The sequence below is a fragment of the Nymphaea colorata genome, chromosome 6, assembly GCF_008831285.2.
Source record: "Nymphaea colorata isolate Beijing-Zhang1983 chromosome 6, ASM883128v2, whole genome shotgun sequence".
NCBI lineage: Eukaryota > Viridiplantae > Streptophyta > Magnoliopsida > Nymphaeales > Nymphaeaceae > Nymphaea > Nymphaea colorata.
In genome coordinates this window covers 4,478,214-4,495,874 of record NC_045143.1, presented here as the reverse complement: position 1 = coordinate 4,495,874, position 17,661 = coordinate 4,478,214, and the positions used below count along the sequence as shown (strand labels likewise).

Below are 17,661 nucleotides of genomic sequence, written 5' to 3'. Positions count from 1 at the left end.
TTGCAAAATGAAAGTGGGTCGCTTGTATCCACCCCTACAACTTCGCCCTTTTTTCACGTATATTGTTCAGTGGTTGAAATATAGTTTCCATATTAGATTAGAATTTGAATAGATTTGTTTGTGTTTGATGAGAAAATTTAACATTAGATTTTCAATTTGATCAATGTTGGGTTTTCATACCAAATCTGATGCGATCCACTTAGATCCTATTCTCACCCAAAAGATTGGATATTCGGTACTCATTAACTACACCCGTTTCTTTGCCGTCGACGAATTATTTTGGGCATGTTTTTAGGGATCCGATTTAGTTTTAAGTTCGGATCTGGCAGGAGCATGATTTGGGACCCGTCCACCCGTTTGCATATGCCGCGGCAAACTGCCCCTCCAGCCTAAAACCCCGAAACCCTAAACCCTATTTATGGGTCGAAGGGGTGCCGCCGCTTGCAGTCGCAGACTCTTCCCATACTCGTTTCTCCTTTTCCTCTTCCCTCACCCCAAATCCCTTCCTCTCTCCTTCCCTTCGCTCTTTGCTAAACAGATTGGTGGGAGTTGAAGGTGATGATTCTACTTGTCGCCCCAGTCTTACTTGCGTCCTTTATGGCGCCCATGGTGAACGACATTTGCATCTGATCACTCTCACACTCTCTCTTTATCCGGTGGTCTTCTCTTTGTGCGTCGTTGAGTGTTTTCCGGATTTGAGAAGTTTTATTTAGTCTTAGTATTTTTCCGTTTTGCATTTCGATTATTGTATTGGGGGCAATATGATGATGAAATAACCCAAAATAAGTCTGCATTCGAATGATGAATCTTTAACATGCACTACCATCTGATTCCCCTATCTGTCACTCTTCTTACTTTTCCTTTTTTTTCGTTGTGTGGTAATGGGCAGGGTCAAGCCTTGATCCACCTGCTTTGTCTAAAGCTAGGTTGAATCGGGAAGACCCAAACTTTTTGGGCATTATCTGTGAACTGGAAAGTCTTTCATTGCGTTTATGTTTTTGTTATCGGTGCAATCTATGATGAATGCTATTCCACGTTACTGAGCGTGACTGTGATTAGTAACTAAATAATCACCATCTTTCGGCTGAGGTTGCACGAATTGTCTTGTTTTTCTAGATCCGACCCTGGTTTTTCTTTTCTAGTGTTTAGATCATGGTCGAACCTTTTGCCTTAAATTTTCTCTTGCTTCTTCATATTTCATACCTTGCGCTACACTTTTTTACCAAGCAATCTTTTGGAACCGAAAGTTCCATGTGCGTGCACTCTTATTTCTTGTGATACGTGAACATCCATCATGTTGAAAAATATGGGTGGCATTCTTTCGTGAAGATGAATTTTATGTTAAAAAATTAGGTTGCTTGATTTCATCAATGTGCAGTTTTTGTCGGTTGAGCGCTTCAACTCGTCTGTGTCATTTTTTCCTTGATTTCATATTGTTTTCATTTTTTTATGTTTCTTACAGTGAATGTTTCCACTTGCTCTTCACGTTGTGCCTGAGGTATCTGATGCCTCGACTGGTACATGGTAGCGTGGCATCTCGTAAAACAGGCAGAGATGGATTTGACAGGCTTATGCGACACAGATTACATGCTAATGTCTGTTTTCTGTTACTTTCCCCCTGTCTACATGTTTTATGGATGGGTCATTCTTCGTAATCCTTCGTGTTCTCTAATTGAGACATGGACGGGGTGTTTCGCCGTTCATTCAATACTGAGTCTGAAGTAGTGCAACAAAAAAGGAAATTCAAATTCGCAAACTATTTTTCAACATTTTCCCTTGTGTTTTCAACATCAGTATATTTTGTGAGCTGCCTCTCAAATCGGGCATTCATAGGTAGATTACTTTCTCTTGTCACCATTCCTTTTGATGGATGGCTTTCTTGTAGTTAACGATTCTTCATCCGTTTCTTGTGAATCTTATTGGGTTTGTTCATTTGGCATCCGAAAATATGTGACGGGGGCGAATCTTCTGGCGAAGGGTCGCTTTAACATTTGGAGCAAACTGATAATGCTTGTAAATTCCTTTGTTAACGTCACATATCAAACTTGTGAATATCAACGACAGTGACGCTGAGAAATCTGTTGATGCTGCCTCTGTTCATGAGATGTCTCATATTCCATCGCCTTGAGTAGCGGTGTCACCGCCATTACTTTCTGGGATTGGCCATGAGATATACATTTTTTCTTGTCAGATCCCTTAGTCATTTAGCATATGATTTGTTTTAAGTAAAGGTTCTTTTAAATCTGTTGATTTTATGTACTTGTCGCCTGTTTTTAGAGACAACATATTACGTTCCAGACTTGTTTGTTACACTCGGTGGTATGTTTTGTCCCCAAAGTCCTTTTTTTAACGTTTACTTCTATTATTGAGACGGGGGCTGATTCTTCTGGCAGGAGAACTCCCTGGCATATGTGGAGTAAGTTCATGATACTTGCATATTCCTATGCCAACGTCTCCGAGTAAACTGATGGGCACTCTTCAGCTTAATTGCTGTGTGCTTCCTTCAGTGGTCTCATATTCCATCGCCTTGAGTAGCAGTGTCACTGCCATTACTTCCTGGGATTGGCCATGAGACATATATTATGTATGTCATTAGATTTTTGTGTTATCTTAAATTTTCTAACGTGAATGCCTCTGTTTTTTCTTATTTAGCTTCTTTCTATTTTTCTGTTGTTTTTTTTTTCAATGTTAGTCGTTGATCTGGCCAGGGATGAAGCTTTTAAAAAATTACACCATCTTTCGGGACTGAAAGGCTGTAGAGTCTTGATGTAATTCTGCAATTCTGAGGCCATTTTGCATCATTTATGAAATTGTTTCTGTTTTTTTTTGTTTTACAGGTTGTTTTTGCCCTCTCCTGTGTTTTTTGTGATGGGTCTCGGCATAACAAAATTCGCGTTCAGTTCAAAAGCTATTTCTCACCTCATCGCAATGGGAACTCGTGATGGGTATTGCATAGACATTAATGACCACCTGTTTCTTGTGTTTCATGTGGCTCTTCTCACTCTGAAGATGCAAATCTGATTTTTTATCAAAATTTCTTTTCAAATTTCCTTTTGTTGTATTTCTTCACATTATGGGCAAGAAACCATTGCAATCAAGCGTTGGATGGTTGTTAATCTGTTTTCTCTATTGAGGAAATGACATTTAGCTGTCTTAAAAATGGGTGTATTATGTACATGAATTCGCCGTCTTACACAACTTCTGAAGAACAAGTCAATTGTGTCTTAAATTAAAAGTCCGAGTTGCAATATTTTGACAAAAAGAGTTGCTCAGATTGTACTTGAGCATCTTTTATTACTGTCCTCCGATCTGTTTCCCTTCGCTTGATAGCATCTGCGAGCCAGTCATCACTCTCTCCCGTGGGACTTCCCGATGACTCTATGCTGCTTGAAGAAGTGGAACATAAAAAGGTGGCTTCTTGCATGATTCGTAAGTCAAATATGTCCGGTTTGATTGAAATTAGCTCTCGTTTCAAATATGTAGTTTTGAAAGAGTGCATTTATGTTTCTGCTAATGGCTTTTGTTTCGTCATTGCTATGAATGAAATACTTTTGGATAATTTCTACAATTATTTAGTCGTTTATAATTTATTTGGGGGTTTGATCTCCGATGATTAAGATGCACAGAATTTCTATAATGAGAAAATGATGCTTTCATCTAATTCTGAGCATCGAAGAAGAGTGAGTGTATCTGATGACAACCGGTAGTAATGCGGTGAACTAGAATTGAAACTCCTCGTCTAATAAGATAGATTTGCTAATCGTGCGTTGTGGTGAAAGCCACAGAAATTCATAAATGTTATAGCTTCTTCTCTTAAGAGTGTTGCTATTAAAGAAAGAGGTGTCTTTTAATATCATATAATCAAAGAGCAACACATATGTTTTTGATAAATAAACCGGGGGTGTGTATTGGTACAGACACAGGGTCCGCTTGTTCATCCTGACAGGAATCCTAATCGATGGATCCAATGGCCATCTCAAAAGAGAACCGTCGGATCAGCGAGACATTTCTTCGCATGCATCTAGACATGTCTTCGCATTGAATTCAGCTTTCAACAAGCCGGCAAAGCGGAAATAAGGGATGAACAAAATGCGCACCTCCCGTTTCGGAAATGAAATGAACTGAAATCACAAGCAATGAACAATAAATTCCATGCTAAATAAATGATGTTTACCTGAACAGTCTTGTAAAGAACTCCTAGAAATAAATTCTTTGAACTCTGTGTGGGCTCCTGAGCTAAACCCATCATCAACTGCTCCACTATTCCTTTCCTAGTGCTTCGTTGACATTCTAATTGATTGAACGAGTTCAGTCTCTTGATTCGAACTACTACATAGTGAATTTTATTATTTCATGAATCTACATCAAAGATTGGGAGTATATTCATGTAAGATATGTTCCAATGTCCTATGAATTTGGTTCAACTTTTAGGACCAAATAATTTCTTACATTTTTCATTTCCCAACAAACTCGTCTCACCAAACAAGCAATAGTGTTGGCAGTGGCAGCCTTCTGCTATAGTTATAGGTCGTCTCATTTTCCACCCAATTGTCCTTCAACTTACTCAACATAAACAATTGAATAGGAGGAAGACAAGTAACTTAGTCAACCCGACTTCTGTCACAGCATATGACCCGGACATTCAGTCAGAGTAAATTTCTCAGATTCTGGAAAAACAGATTTGTATTTAAGTAGAAAAAATTACAAACTTCAAGCACTCAAGCCGCTGACCATAACATTACCATTCACTCTGTTGATAGAATGAAATACAAAGGGGGATAAGAGCAGCTAGCTGTAGCAACTAGTTCCAAGGACTTGAAAAATTGCTGCTGGAAGTAGCCTCGAATTTTACTGTAGAAGGCAAATTTTTGTCTGTGAAATGGGATTTTTATCACCGGCCGATCACGCACAAGATAAAAGTCCGCACTCTCAAGGGCGAGAGCGCAGACCTTTCTCCCCTTTTGACCTTTGCAGCAGGCAACACAGCAGTAGGGGCTCCCTCCTCCCCCACCCCGTCGCACGAGCCTCGCCTTCGATTGCCTGCCTCTGCCGGTGGGTGCCTCCTGCTCGCCGGCTGCTGCATTCTTCAAGTTGCCCAACTCTATAGACCAACATTTTCACCGCCTCCCTGCTGTTTTCCTTTCATGCTTGTAGATACCATCCATCTCCACTCCTGCCTTGCAGCCATTGTCGGGCACTTCCCATCCTTTCCTTTTTCCTTTGTGGTTTTAACTTAGTTTGAGAGTTTGAGCGAGAAAGGATGAAAGATTTAGGAGGCTTTGGTTGGGGCGAGGGAATTTGAGTTAGAAAAATGGTTGCGGTGTTGGCTTTTGAATTTATCTCGCTGAGACAGAGACTCATAGGTTGGTTTTTTGTTTGGTATTTTTTTTCAACTTTTTTTTTTTTTTGTTCCAAGTCTACCCGAGGAAGTCAACAAGCTCAGTTCTCAGATATTTTGTTTCAGCAACTTTCATCTGAAAATTACGTTCCTGAAACAAAAACCTGTGGAAGAGGGATTTTTATTCACATTATACAGTAAAATCCACATTACTGTTGCCCGAATTTCTTCTTAGAGCAAATAATTTTTTAGAAATAAAAAGAGAAGGAAAACAAAATTTGAAACCTTCACAAGATTACAAGCAGCAACAAATACTTGGATTGATCAACTGGTAATCAATTAATCTATCAAACAAAATTTGAAACTTTTTTTTTTCATAACCATCTATCATATTAGATCATATGGTACATATTAGATGGTTGAGTAACTCTAAAAAGCTAGAATCATCATTCAATTTTTGACCCCCTATATTCAATTGCATGAGATGAGATGGAGTAGATTTCAAGAATAAAACATGAAAAGTTAGGGGGATCCTAGTTGCTAGCTTGCCTAAACGCGCTTGGCTGGGAGATGAGAAAAAGTATAGGCTGTTCAGTCATACCAATAATTCAATATGTAGCCTTGCTTCATTAATGACCGTATATTGATATTGTTTAAACAACCAATATACGGATCATGCATGAGGGTGCAAAAGTTTGATGAATGAAAATGCATCAAATTTTGTCGGCCCAGAAAAACAAATAAAAAGCAAGCTTGGTCTACATATGTGCTACCATAACTAGATGTAGAATTGGATTGACACCAACTACCTACAGCTTAGCTTCCATCTAGAAAATGGCAATCTGTCGCCCTAGCCATACGCAGAGGGACCTCTCCTGATGCTAACACCACAAGCGTTTCAATCATCTCTAATGATCAAGGGCTGCTGGTAATGCCACTTGACCTTCCCAATTCATGGCTAAGAGTGTTTCTCGCGTATTGCCGGCCATGCCGTGGTCTTTTTCCAAAGACAAGACACGGCGTGAGAATAGGAGCACGCAAGTTGGGACTACAAACAAATACGACATGAGAGAACCCGAAGTGGTAATATTTGTCTGGATTGAGTTGTGCGGACCCTCAGATTCAATTCAAGCCTCCTCCTCTTCCGAGCAATTTGGTAATGGAAGTACTGTATTTTTTGAAAAATCTTGTTTCATGAATTTGTCCAAAGATTAGAGCAAATTTACTGAACATTGAACTGTACTGATCAGTCCCCTTAGAAGCTGTTTGACATGCCCCATGAATCTGTCTTATATTTTCTCATTAATCTGTCATTCAAAAAGTGGTTACAATTGTTCCATGAATTAATCACATTTTTTTTGGAATAGATTTATGGAACGAGATCTGTATGTTACTCGTGTTTTCAAACAGTTTCTAAGTAGCATGCCAATGAAAAATTCATAGAAACCGTATAAAATTTGAAAGAGAAATTAGAAAATGACACTTCATGTTAAAGCAAATAGCGAATTTCAGTTCAACATTTACAAATGTACACTTAACTTTTTTGTGATGTAAAAGTGATTGTGATGTAAAAGTGAGATTACTGATGCATAAATTAAAGCATAATAGGGAGACCATCCCGATACACACTGAAAGATAAAAGCTTCGGCTGATGAATCTCCCTGTTCAAAGATCCACTTGATTGTGTTTTCTCCAACCTCACAAAGCGTGAACACTATAAATAGATGGCTCATCCTGAGTTCAAATCTAGTATTTTATTTATTTTGTCTTAGTTTTTTTTCTAATTTTCTTTATAGGGCACTTATTAGTCTAGTTGCTGCCAAGAACAGAGCAAATTAAAATAAATCAAATCATAGCCTAACTTTTCTCGTCTTTTTTTTTTTTTGGGATTCAGAAGCCACATGGTCCCTATTGGTCTATAATATATTAATTTACCTGGCTCTCATCAATGATTCAGTCCAGCATTATAATAATCCTCCGTCATGAACAACCCAATCTCAATTTTCTCCCCTCGCCCTCCTCCCCTCTCTTTCTTGTTCATCAAATCTGAAGGAGAATCACTTGCTCCGAGGAGATCCAATGGAAACTCAAGCACCAACCAGAGCGGATCGGATAAAACCAGTGAAAGGAGCAGCCGAGCTCATGGTGAGGAAGGCCGGGAGGCGCCTAGCGAGCATGACCAAGGTGGTCGTAGAGGGACGCAAGGCCGAGCCACTGGAGAAGCCAAAGAGGCAATCGAAGGTCCTTAGAAGCTTGGTCCCGGCCAGTGAGAGAACGCTAGCTGCAAAATTGAGTCAGGAAGAAGATCAGACCGTTGTGGAGATGGATCAGAGGAGGAAATCGGCGTCGGAAGTGGAATGGATTGTGGGGTCGAGAGTGCTGGCCGGGAACTTGGGTCAGCAGGAGGACCTGACCGGAGTGGATATGGATCCGAGGAGGAAGTCGGTGTCGGAAGTGGAAATGCATGCGGGGTCGGTGGCTGCCTTCGCGAACGCGAAGGTGAGGGCGGTGGACATGCCGGCGTTCATGCAGGCTCATGCCTTCCGGTGCGCGAGGCGAGCATACGATAGCCTGGAGAAGTTCAGCGCCAAGCACATGGCCTTCGCCATTAAAAAGGTACCCACAGTCCAAGTCCACCATTGGTCTCTTCTGATCTTTCCTTTAGAATCTACGGTTGTTTCCGGGAGTTTTGGCTGTAAACTTACACTGCAGAAAAAAAAAAAAAGGGAAGGAGAATGCTACAAACTCAAAGAGATGAAGATGAAAAATAAAAGCTGAATTTTCTTCGTCCAAATTTTTTAGAGTTATCGTGACGCCGGCTGCCTCTGGGCACGATATCATCAGTAAGTCGCGTTTGAAGATTCATGGTGAGATTCAACGTGGCCAAATATTCATGTTACACCCACATACACGGGGGAGCCAGAAAGCCGCTAGGGGGCACATGTGTGATATATGTAAAACTTACTTTTAGCAGGGCCACAAAACCTACTTATATTTTATACTATATATTATATATACACAGTATTTGTTGGCAGAATTTTAGTTTTTATGATTATACAAGAAGAAATTTCTAAAGTTCATAAAGACAACCATTCGTCCAATTTTCACAAAATTACCTGGTACGCGATTTTTTTGTGAGTCAGACTGAATTCTAAGCATTAGTGTACCTAAGAACCTACGTTTAATAATGTTCACATTCTAAAGACTTGAAAATCTAGTCCTTTAATGAGAACGATCTAGGCCAAAGATCTCAAGCAAATTCTCCTTTGACGGTATCTGAAAGAAAATGAATTTGACTTATCTATTGCAATTCAATCTCTGTTGTCTGATTTTGTTGAAATCTATGGTCAACATGATTCTCATCAAGTAAGTCTGCAATATGAGGGTCTACTAACTATATATATATATATATATATATATATATATATATATATATATATACTCTTAGACGCATAAACTGAGCAGCAGGCTTGGTGGGCCTAGTGCGATGGGTTTGCGACAAATTAAGCACGTCATTCTTTAATAACCCTGAGTGGACTAAGCAGCTGATGAAGTTTTCGAAACCGTATCGATCGGCCTGTGCGTGAGTGGGAGGTATTAATGAATTGGGTGTTGGGTGGAGCGAATGAACAGCTAATTTGACTGTCACACTTGGCAATGCCATGCAGCGTCCCCCCCTTAAGGACCATCGCATGTGCATTTGTTGGATATATATATTATATACATATACATGTACCATAATGGAGATTCACTATCAGGGCCCCATAAAAGAGTTGCCTATTAATAACAATAATATGAAAAGGAAGAATTTGTACTTACAAACTTTTGATGACTACATTTTTGAAGTAAATTTTCTTTTAATGATGAACTAAGCCGCATATGATCGACTCTTATGTGCAGGAGTTCGACACTATCTACGGCCCGGCATGGCATTGCATTGTGGGAAGCAGTTTCGGATCCTTCGTGACACACTCGAGAGGGTGCTTCATATATTTCTCCATTGAGCAAGTCTTCATCTTGTTGTTCAAGACGAGGGTTGTGAGAGCTACCAACTGATCAAGGACCTAAGAGATGCAGTGCCCAATTCAATCCTTGCCTTCCTCTTGTTGCTCCCCTCCCCTTTTGTAATAAATATGTTTTTCCTCTTTCATTTGCTTATATAATTTATCTATGAAATGTAAATAGAAATGGTATTGTTTAAACCATGCAATATGGCTACCATGTTCGATGATGAGGATAAAACCATGTGATCAGATAGTATATTAAAGAGTTGTGACGTGCTGTATAAAACATTTGGGGGGTAATATAAATGAAAGCTTGTGGTTATTCTAAACTATAGTCCTCAAATTATTGAAGTTAAACTAAACAGATTAAGATTTAATTGGGACAGTGATGAGGTAAAGCCGACGCCATTTATCACATGCATGCACCGCTAGAATTAAATTTGCCCAACTTTGGTGGAACAATTTGTCCAAGTTTACTTTTTACGACCTTTGAGTTGGAGTGATCTACAGTGAAGATAATAAGAGTGCAATAATGTTGTGGACAACTCTATAACCACAGCTTTCCTTTCCTATGTTGCCGAGATCCAGTCCAAGGAATTTGGATAGATATCTATTAAGCTTCTGAAAGCCTTAAATATGAAATAATGAAACTATTTTCATACTATTCCCGCATTTGGGTAATGCATACTGTAAGGTCAGAATTTCCACGAGAGAAGTTTTAAAGTAATTTTGAGGTACAACTTTAAAAAACAGAGGGATTTTATCTCTCTTTCTCTCCCTCTCTCTCTTTGAGGACTAGGACATGGTAGGTCCCCTGTGCTTTTATCACTATTTGCTACTGAATGTGATGCAAACACTGCAACAATATTTAATTACACGACTCTGACGTACTCCACGGTCACAACATCCTCATGAAAAGACAAAAGCAATTTACTCCACACCCATGTGCCCATGCTCCCCACTCCCTTTCCTATATATATATATATAGGGGACAGCATGTGTGACTAGGGATTGGCCGATCGGCAGCCCAAATGTAAATCCGAATAGTTGGGTCTTTTAAAGAGATCTAAAATAATTTGATTAATAATCACATTTATATCCAGCATAGGGAGCTAATCAGAGTTCAGATTTCAAAAATCAAGTGAGAAATAACTGACAAGTAAACAGGTCAGGATTGGATTGAAAAGAGCCAAAACGAGACCTCAAGGAACCCAGGCTTAGGCTTGTCTAGCACACCATCTAAAGTTTGGTCTGAGGACGGCCGATCCAAAGAACAGATCAGGTTGGGGCTGAAGATTTCTCTTAGTGGACTTCCAGTAAGGCTGTGGTGACTTCAAACACTTAAATTTAGGGTGTAAATAAGACATTAGAGACATGGAACTGAATGAAAGACCCCACCCACTCCCACACCGGACTCGGGCACCTGGTTAAACAGATCCCAACTAGCCTCCCAATCATTTAAGTTTTAGTTTCAGCCCAAAAAAAAGCTAACAATCAAAATAACTAACCACTTAACAACCTTTTTTATAAGCCATTGAAAGTCTCTCACAATATTTAATACGGAACTGAACTTTTCAAAGTGGGCGTTACAACCACACCCAACTCATACATGTCCGCATGTATGAGACTTCAAGTACAAGTGTTGAACCGTATCTCTAATACTACTGAAATGAGCTGACCTACTTCCACTAAGCTCACCTCATGATTCAATGGATCTTATCCCACCTTTCAACAGTTTCGGTTCTAATTCAAAAAAAAAACTAGCACAACCAACCACTTAACAACTCCTTTTATAAGCCTTCAAAGATATCTTATAGTATTGGACTAAACTTTTCAAAATAGAGTATTATACTGCATATGAAAAAGCCGTACATTATGAATAATGTCTAGATTGTCGGTCTGTCATTTTATCCATAATTCTGCCTTTCAACTTCATAAGTTGTTATTTTTTAGCTGAAAGAACAACATAGTTTGTTATCAACTATCAACATAGTTTGTTATCAACGATCCAAGCCCTACCAATGCTGCATGTTGGTATAAATTTTTGGAAGAACACCTGCCGGCCACCTGCAGACACAAACAAGTCGGTTGCACGTTGGCACGCCGCTATGTTCTCCATAGGAGAGACCGATGCAGAAGCTTTTACGTGATTGCTAGGAGGTGCCTCAACTTTTTATAGTACTTTTGCAGATCGCCAAGTTGGAAGCCTTATTAGAAAAATTTTAATAACATGGTTAGAAGATTAGGGAAATGGACAATTATGTGCGGCATCGATCATATTTTCTCTCCCCAAGACGTGCCTCTCTTTGCATAAGCTGTGGCCATTCGTGCAACCCTCGTCCACAAGGTTTTTCTTTTCGTCTCTACAAGCGCCCCAGCTCATCCAAGGTAACAACTTTTTGCAGAACATGAAAACTGTGAAATCTGACAACTCAATGAAAATTCCCACAGTGAAAGACACAAATCACTTTGGCGATATATATATATATATATATATATATATATATATAGGGAGAGAGAGAGAGAGAGAGAGTAGGGTTGAAGGGGCCGGGGCTGGGGTGGGCGCGGTGGTGGGACATGGTAGTTATCAAGAAATATTATTTTTTACAGAAGTATAAGGCCAATCACAAAATTTAGTGAAAACTGTTGAAATAATAATCAGGATTTGTATAATAGACATGCCTCAAAATTTATTGGCAAGGAAACTAATTCTGTTCAAGACTGCACTCGCTTCTGCCTTCATAATAATTATGATTTGAAGTAGTAATAAAGATACAGAATACTCCGGAAAAACACTAGCTAAGGAAAAGATTGTACACTACAGTTGATCAGTGAACATGACTTTTCTAACAAACCTTACAGCTTCTCCTACACGAACCATAATAGTCAGGAGAGCCGATCATGTAACTAGGGTTCTTTTCACACTCCCCCATCGCTGCCCACTGAGGACAATGTTCAGACTCATCAGTGCAATGTTCTTTCGATGGTTGTGGCTTCTTCAAGGACAGATCGAAGGATCTAACATGAATCCATTTTGTTGCAGACCACTTCTCTCCTTCAATCACTGGACAGCTACCGTGAAGGCTCTCTGTATCAGTGGTAGCATCAGGGTGGAGGCTGAAAAAGAGCAATGCGTCGCCTTTTGTTGGTTTTACTGCAAGACCATCTCGTGCACAATCAGACCACGAATCGTCCTTTATCTGAGTCTCCTTGTCCTATAGATACAGCAAGAAATCAGTGAATATGCATGAGTTTGTGAAGGGTCAGGGACTCAGGATGCATACTAGACCACCTGTGAGCTGGAGAAGATGGTTCACCTGTGAATTGGGAAAGACGGTTTCGCCACCCTTTGTGACATTAGATAAATACATGAGCACTGTGGCAACCCGATGACCGCCAAGCTCTTGATTAGCTTTATCATGAAAGTAGTCAAAATGTGGGGAGTACTTCTCTCCATTTTGATACCGAAGTATCTGAATGGCCTCACCATTTTCTGAATAATGCACATAAACAAGAGTAAACATCTCAGCAGATTGATAAAGCATAGTCAAAACATTAATTCCTAGTCAGTCAATGAAGCAATCGGGAGCAAGCAAATACCTTTTGGAAGCAAGGTCCAAGCAGCAATTCTATTCTCAATCCTTTGAACAACCTCATCCTTAAATCACGTTACACAATTTATCAGGTCAAAATATCAATATATGACCCAAAACATCAGGAAAATCAAAAGAAACACAAAAAACTAGAATGAAGGATATCATGTACATGCAACATACGAGCTGCAACATTGAAGTTGCGTCCACTTTATTAGCCAAGGTCTAGAAAGTCAGGGGCCTAAATGTTCTTTCTGTGCATTCTAGCAATTATAGGAGGCAACTCTGGAGAAACAAAGTTCAGTATCGCAGTGGTCACAGAAGAATGGTCTCTGATTCAGACACAGGTAGCATAAAGGACACAGAGACAACATACAAGTTCCAAGAGAGGTCTGCTCCAGACCGCAGAGATTTGACAAATATCACATAGCAGCAGGACCAACAGAAAGGTTGAAGGATGCCACAGGAACAATAGTCAAAAGTCATCATTTCCCAAGAAAGAAAAGACATTGACATCCAAGCAAATCAGCATGCAAACTTCCAATTCAGGGCCATAGAGCATAATCAGGCCTGTAGACACTAAACATCCTTCTCACCTGCCCTTTACTCAAAAACATTCCCGAACTAGTGCGGATGTTACTCATGATGCTCTTTCCTGACTCGTTGTCAGCCACCATAGATTTCTGAAGATGGTCCCTTGCCTAAATATATTCAAGAAAATAAGAGGAAAGAAACAATGCCTATGTTGCTCCAAAAGCAAGAAGAAGGAGAGAGAGAGAGAGAGAGAGAGAGAAAGAGGGAGGCATTACCAATGCCATAAGATGGTCGCATTCCTCGTCAGAGAGAAAACCACTATACAGGAAAGCCCTGCATCCAAATAAAAAAAATGAATTTGAGGAAAACAAAATAATAAATGGCTTTTGAAAGTTGTGCCTGTACATTTCAGGAAAGGAATTTTCCTTTTTCCCAATCCAGATGAGCGACATAAACTGAGATCAGTTGCTCAGAACATAAAATCTTCCCTTTGCATGTTGACGAAGCTAGCTAACCTAATATAAGTTATTAACATACAAATCAAAGATATTGTAGTGTGCATGGTGTCATTGATTTTGTTTACTTGTTTAAGATGCTTTAAATTTATGTGCACCAAGTGACTTCCTTGAACGCAGATAACACCTCCAAAAAGGCAATAGATGTATGACAACCATGAAAAGCATACTTAAGCCCTGGAATACTTCCTATAACCATATAACCACCTAATCTTGGTGATACATTTCACACAATCACCTCACATAAAGCTGGCCTGAAAAGAAAAAAAAAATTACCAGTCTCTCTTTCTCAATCTTCCTGTGCTGTTAACTTCCCTTGCATTCACCTTTCAGCCTCATCAGGAACGCTTAGATTCCATTATCAGATTGTCATTGCTATAAGCCTATGACTGCATAAGTAACTCTCTCTCTTCTTCTTCGTGTTCTTTATCCTTCATCCAGTTGCAAATGTGGCTTCAAAAATGAACATATCATAGACCTTGCAAGCAATAATATCACTTTGCCATTTCTAAAATCAGTGCTCATTGGCTTAGATTTCATTTCATCCATTACTGTCAGGAATAGATGCCTATTCAAGGAAGAAAATACATATGACCACAGAATGAGCACCATTCCTGCATGTCTGCCGACATATACTTGGCTGCTAGTCTTACAAATAAATGATAAATGTGAAAGAATATGTTCTCCCAAAAGTCCATGTTCTGCAATGGAGCCATACTCTTTAAAGTATGCTGCTTGAACAATTTTTCCATGATATGCATCACGTGTTCATGTCACTCAATCAAGACTGTCTGATAAAACTATCTTTGATGGTACCATTCTTTTTACTCAAAAGTCCACTGTATAGTGACTTCTGTGGTTGAACATTTTTCAAGTAGACAAAGCAACTTATGTCAATATGCCTTTGTCATTCGACGTGTAGGAAGATTTGGAAATACTTTATTTACTTCTCTCAGCTAACTAATTTAATCATGGGCTGTAACTTATGCACGTAGCATAATCAGGCAAACTAGTCAATGCTAAAAATACAGGCACTAGAAACCATGAGATATTATTTAGTTATAGGAGTCTCTGTTATCCTCTTTAAACTCTACCATGGGATATCAGGCAAAAATATGTTAAGGCACAAGATGTAAAATGCTGAAGTTACTTGTACTTTTTCCATGAACCCCTTCAAAGCTTCTTTTAGTTAACCATCTTCTCCACACTTTGAACCTGCATCCATAGTTGTTAGGAAGTTTTGCACAAGTCAGGCAAGACCCTAAAATGACTAGTTGGGACAGCTATAGGCCCGTGATTGATTGGCTGACCAACAATTAAGCTGACTAATTAACTATTTGGACCAACTAATCACTGCTTTGAACACACACGTCAGTTGGAGCTGACTCAATAGACCAGTTAGCAGGCTAGTTGGGATTTTGACTGCAAAGCCCTATCTTATCACCTATCTACATTTTTTTCCCCTTTTTGACTTTCTTCTTTTTGTTTACGTTGTTTCTTTCACTATGCCATTGATTGTCTCATCATTAAAGCCGCAATTTATTGAGCAGGTTACAAATATCTCAGTTGTTCCCTCACCTCATCGTAGCAAGTTCTAAAATGAAGAGGTTTAGTATTTGACCATTGGTATGTAGCAATATAAGCATAAAAGAAACTTGTTGGTAGTTGGTACTTAAACCAAAAAAAAAAAAAGAAGGTTGATTGCTGGAGCTAATTCCCAACTTTGTGCTGAATGGTGAAACACTAACTTGATCTTCATGACAACATTTTGTCCTTTTCATATGAAGATGTTCAGGTTATCTAATTTTGCACTCCCTATTTTCAAGATCAAAATTGGTTGGAGAAGTTTTTCCAACATAAAAAGCCAACCCTTTTATATCATGGAGTGGAGAAGAAAAGACTAAAATGCAAAACCAAAAGAAGTCTTCATTTCTTGGAGTTAAACTTATGGGAGGATCATTCTTGTTGGCTGGAGGATATTTTGATGCCTAGAATGCAACAACTTCTAGTAAATAGAACCAGAAACCTGATTGAGACTGTTGATGATTATATAAAGATGCTTAGATTCCTGGAAGAAGCAAATCAGAGATATGTTTAATTTGAGGAACAAGTTATTTTTGAAGATTGGTAGAAGAAAAATCAAACCTACAGTCATGTGAAGCTAGTAAACTATCAAAAGAGTATGGCTCTGCAAGGATAAACCTGAACAAATCGGAAATGAGAAACATTCCAAGTCCTGTGAATGGCTGATAGACATCATGCAACCATCAAAGTGGTAGTATTGGTTTAAAGCTCCATATATTACATGAGAATAGGATCATTCTTGTAAAATTTCAACATCGTGTAAAATCATCCTTCTTTAACCATCTTGTTGTCTGTATTATTCCATCAATTGGAACCAAGACTATATATGCAGCGCTTCCAATTCCCTCTAGCTGTTCCCGCTTGAAGTTAGAAAGTGCTTCCCTACCCCTACTAATCCAGGTTCTATCTGTTGAAGATAACATTTGACCTAAGTTCCAATTATCAATGACACATATGACGAATATCGAACAGCCAAGCTTAAAAGCTGAAGAAATGTAGCGCCTCACATTTTCATTTTTCATTACCTATTGACATGAAAAGTAAAATCTGCTTTGAATATGAACGCCTCTCCAATCTATCAGTGATCAGACATTCGGATGCTACGTCTACTGTATGAAAAGTCGTCCTAAGAAGCTCATCTTCAAGATAAGTCTACGTGTCATCCAAGTTGGAGAAGCTCTGATAGTCAGCCTCCACAACCACAATTCGATCGCCAATTATAATGAAAACTTGAATAGCAAAGCAACCATCGTATTGCGAAGCTCAAAGTTACATATGCATCAAAAAATCACAAAGTCCCAACAAGGAAATAGTATAGAACTCAAACAGAGCGAACCTTGGTCGCCACGACAGTTGAGTGACGCGTGAGGGATCGAACCTATCGGATCGAACAAGTTGTATGATGGATCCCGTGTCAGCTGACTTAGTCGTCCTCAATTTAACATTGTAACTGCATCACAAAATACCGCAATCAACATGAGCATTCTTTCCTCCAATTCTATAACAATTGACCGCAACCGCAATCAACATGAGCATTCTTTCCTCCAATTCTATAACAATTGACCGCAACCGCAATCAACATGAGCATTCTTTCCTCCAATTCTATAACAATTGACCGCAACCTCATGGAGATAAAACCACATATTAATGTGAGAACATCCTAGCGAACGCCCCACAACTCTGGGGCACTACAGATGCTTCATCGTATAAAAACGCCGGAAAACTAAGTTTTAGTACATGGGTCAAGATCAAGGTGCAGAAACATAACATCCATCACGCAATTTACTCGCACTCGTATCAAGAACCACAAGGGATCCTCAAATTGCAGTTCTAACATGTAACATCGTATAAAAGATCAGAAGCATCTAGAACAAAATCAAAACCAACGACAAATGGAAATCGTCAAATGGGGTTAAAGGGAAAAAAGTACCTCTCTTCACGGACTCGGGGAAGATCAAGAGCAGAGGAATGGGAAAGCAAGAAAGGTAACGCCAGGAAAACAGGAAGAATGAGACTCCATGCCATTCTCTCTTTCTCCCCCTCTCTCTCTCTCTCAGTCTGTGACCCGTTAAACCGGTCCCAGGAATAAATGA

The 17,661-nt window shown here is 39.3% G+C and overlaps 2 protein-coding genes, 1 long non-coding RNA gene and 4 other non-coding genes across 7 annotated transcripts; 6 read left to right on the top strand and 1 right to left on the bottom strand.

Moving 5' to 3' along the window:
• The first annotated feature begins 375 nt into the window (after positions 1 to 375).
• On the top strand, positions 376 to 3,568 carry LOC116255387 (uncharacterized). Its single transcript, XR_004172850.2, has 2 exons — positions 376 to 555; positions 2,838 to 3,568. It is a non-coding gene; the product is annotated as an uncharacterized LOC116255387 (long non-coding RNA).
• Positions 552 to 632, top strand: LOC116256944 (small nucleolar RNA U31b). The gene has a single exon (XR_004173264.1). It is a non-coding gene; the product is annotated as a small nucleolar RNA U31b (small nucleolar RNA).
• LOC116256940 (small nucleolar RNA Z195/SNORD33/SNORD32 family) lies at positions 755 to 836 on the top strand. Its single transcript, XR_004173260.1, has one exon. It is a non-coding gene; the product is annotated as a small nucleolar RNA Z195/SNORD33/SNORD32 family (small nucleolar RNA).
• Positions 1,009 to 1,095, top strand: LOC116256941 (small nucleolar RNA Z196/R39/R59 family). Its single transcript, XR_004173261.1, has one exon. It is a non-coding gene; the product is annotated as a small nucleolar RNA Z196/R39/R59 family (small nucleolar RNA).
• On the top strand, positions 2,702 to 2,791 carry LOC116256938 (small nucleolar RNA SNORD96 family). Its single transcript, XR_004173258.1, has one exon. It is a non-coding gene; the product is annotated as a small nucleolar RNA SNORD96 family (small nucleolar RNA).
• Positions 3,569 to 7,328: 3,760 nt separating the features above from the next.
• On the top strand, positions 7,329 to 9,634 carry LOC116256505 (uncharacterized). The gene is made up of 2 exons (XM_031632885.2): positions 7,329 to 7,954; positions 9,239 to 9,634. The coding sequence occupies exons 1-2, from the start codon at positions 7,418 to 7,420 to the stop codon at positions 9,392 to 9,394; spliced, it is 693 nt and encodes a 230-aa protein (XP_031488745.1). The 5' UTR covers positions 7,329 to 7,417; the 3' UTR covers positions 9,395 to 9,634.
• Positions 9,635 to 11,988: 2,354 nt separating this feature from the next.
• Positions 11,989 to 17,661, bottom strand: LOC116256402 (probable prolyl 4-hydroxylase 6). The gene is made up of 7 exons (XM_031632761.2): positions 17,499 to 17,661; positions 16,905 to 17,018; positions 13,745 to 13,802; positions 13,532 to 13,636; positions 12,943 to 13,000; positions 12,660 to 12,835; positions 11,989 to 12,557 (listed from the first exon to the last, which is right to left on the bottom strand). The coding sequence occupies exons 1-7, from the start codon at positions 17,591 to 17,593 to the stop codon at positions 12,189 to 12,191; spliced, it is 975 nt and encodes a 324-aa protein (XP_031488621.1). The 5' UTR covers positions 17,594 to 17,661; the 3' UTR covers positions 11,989 to 12,188.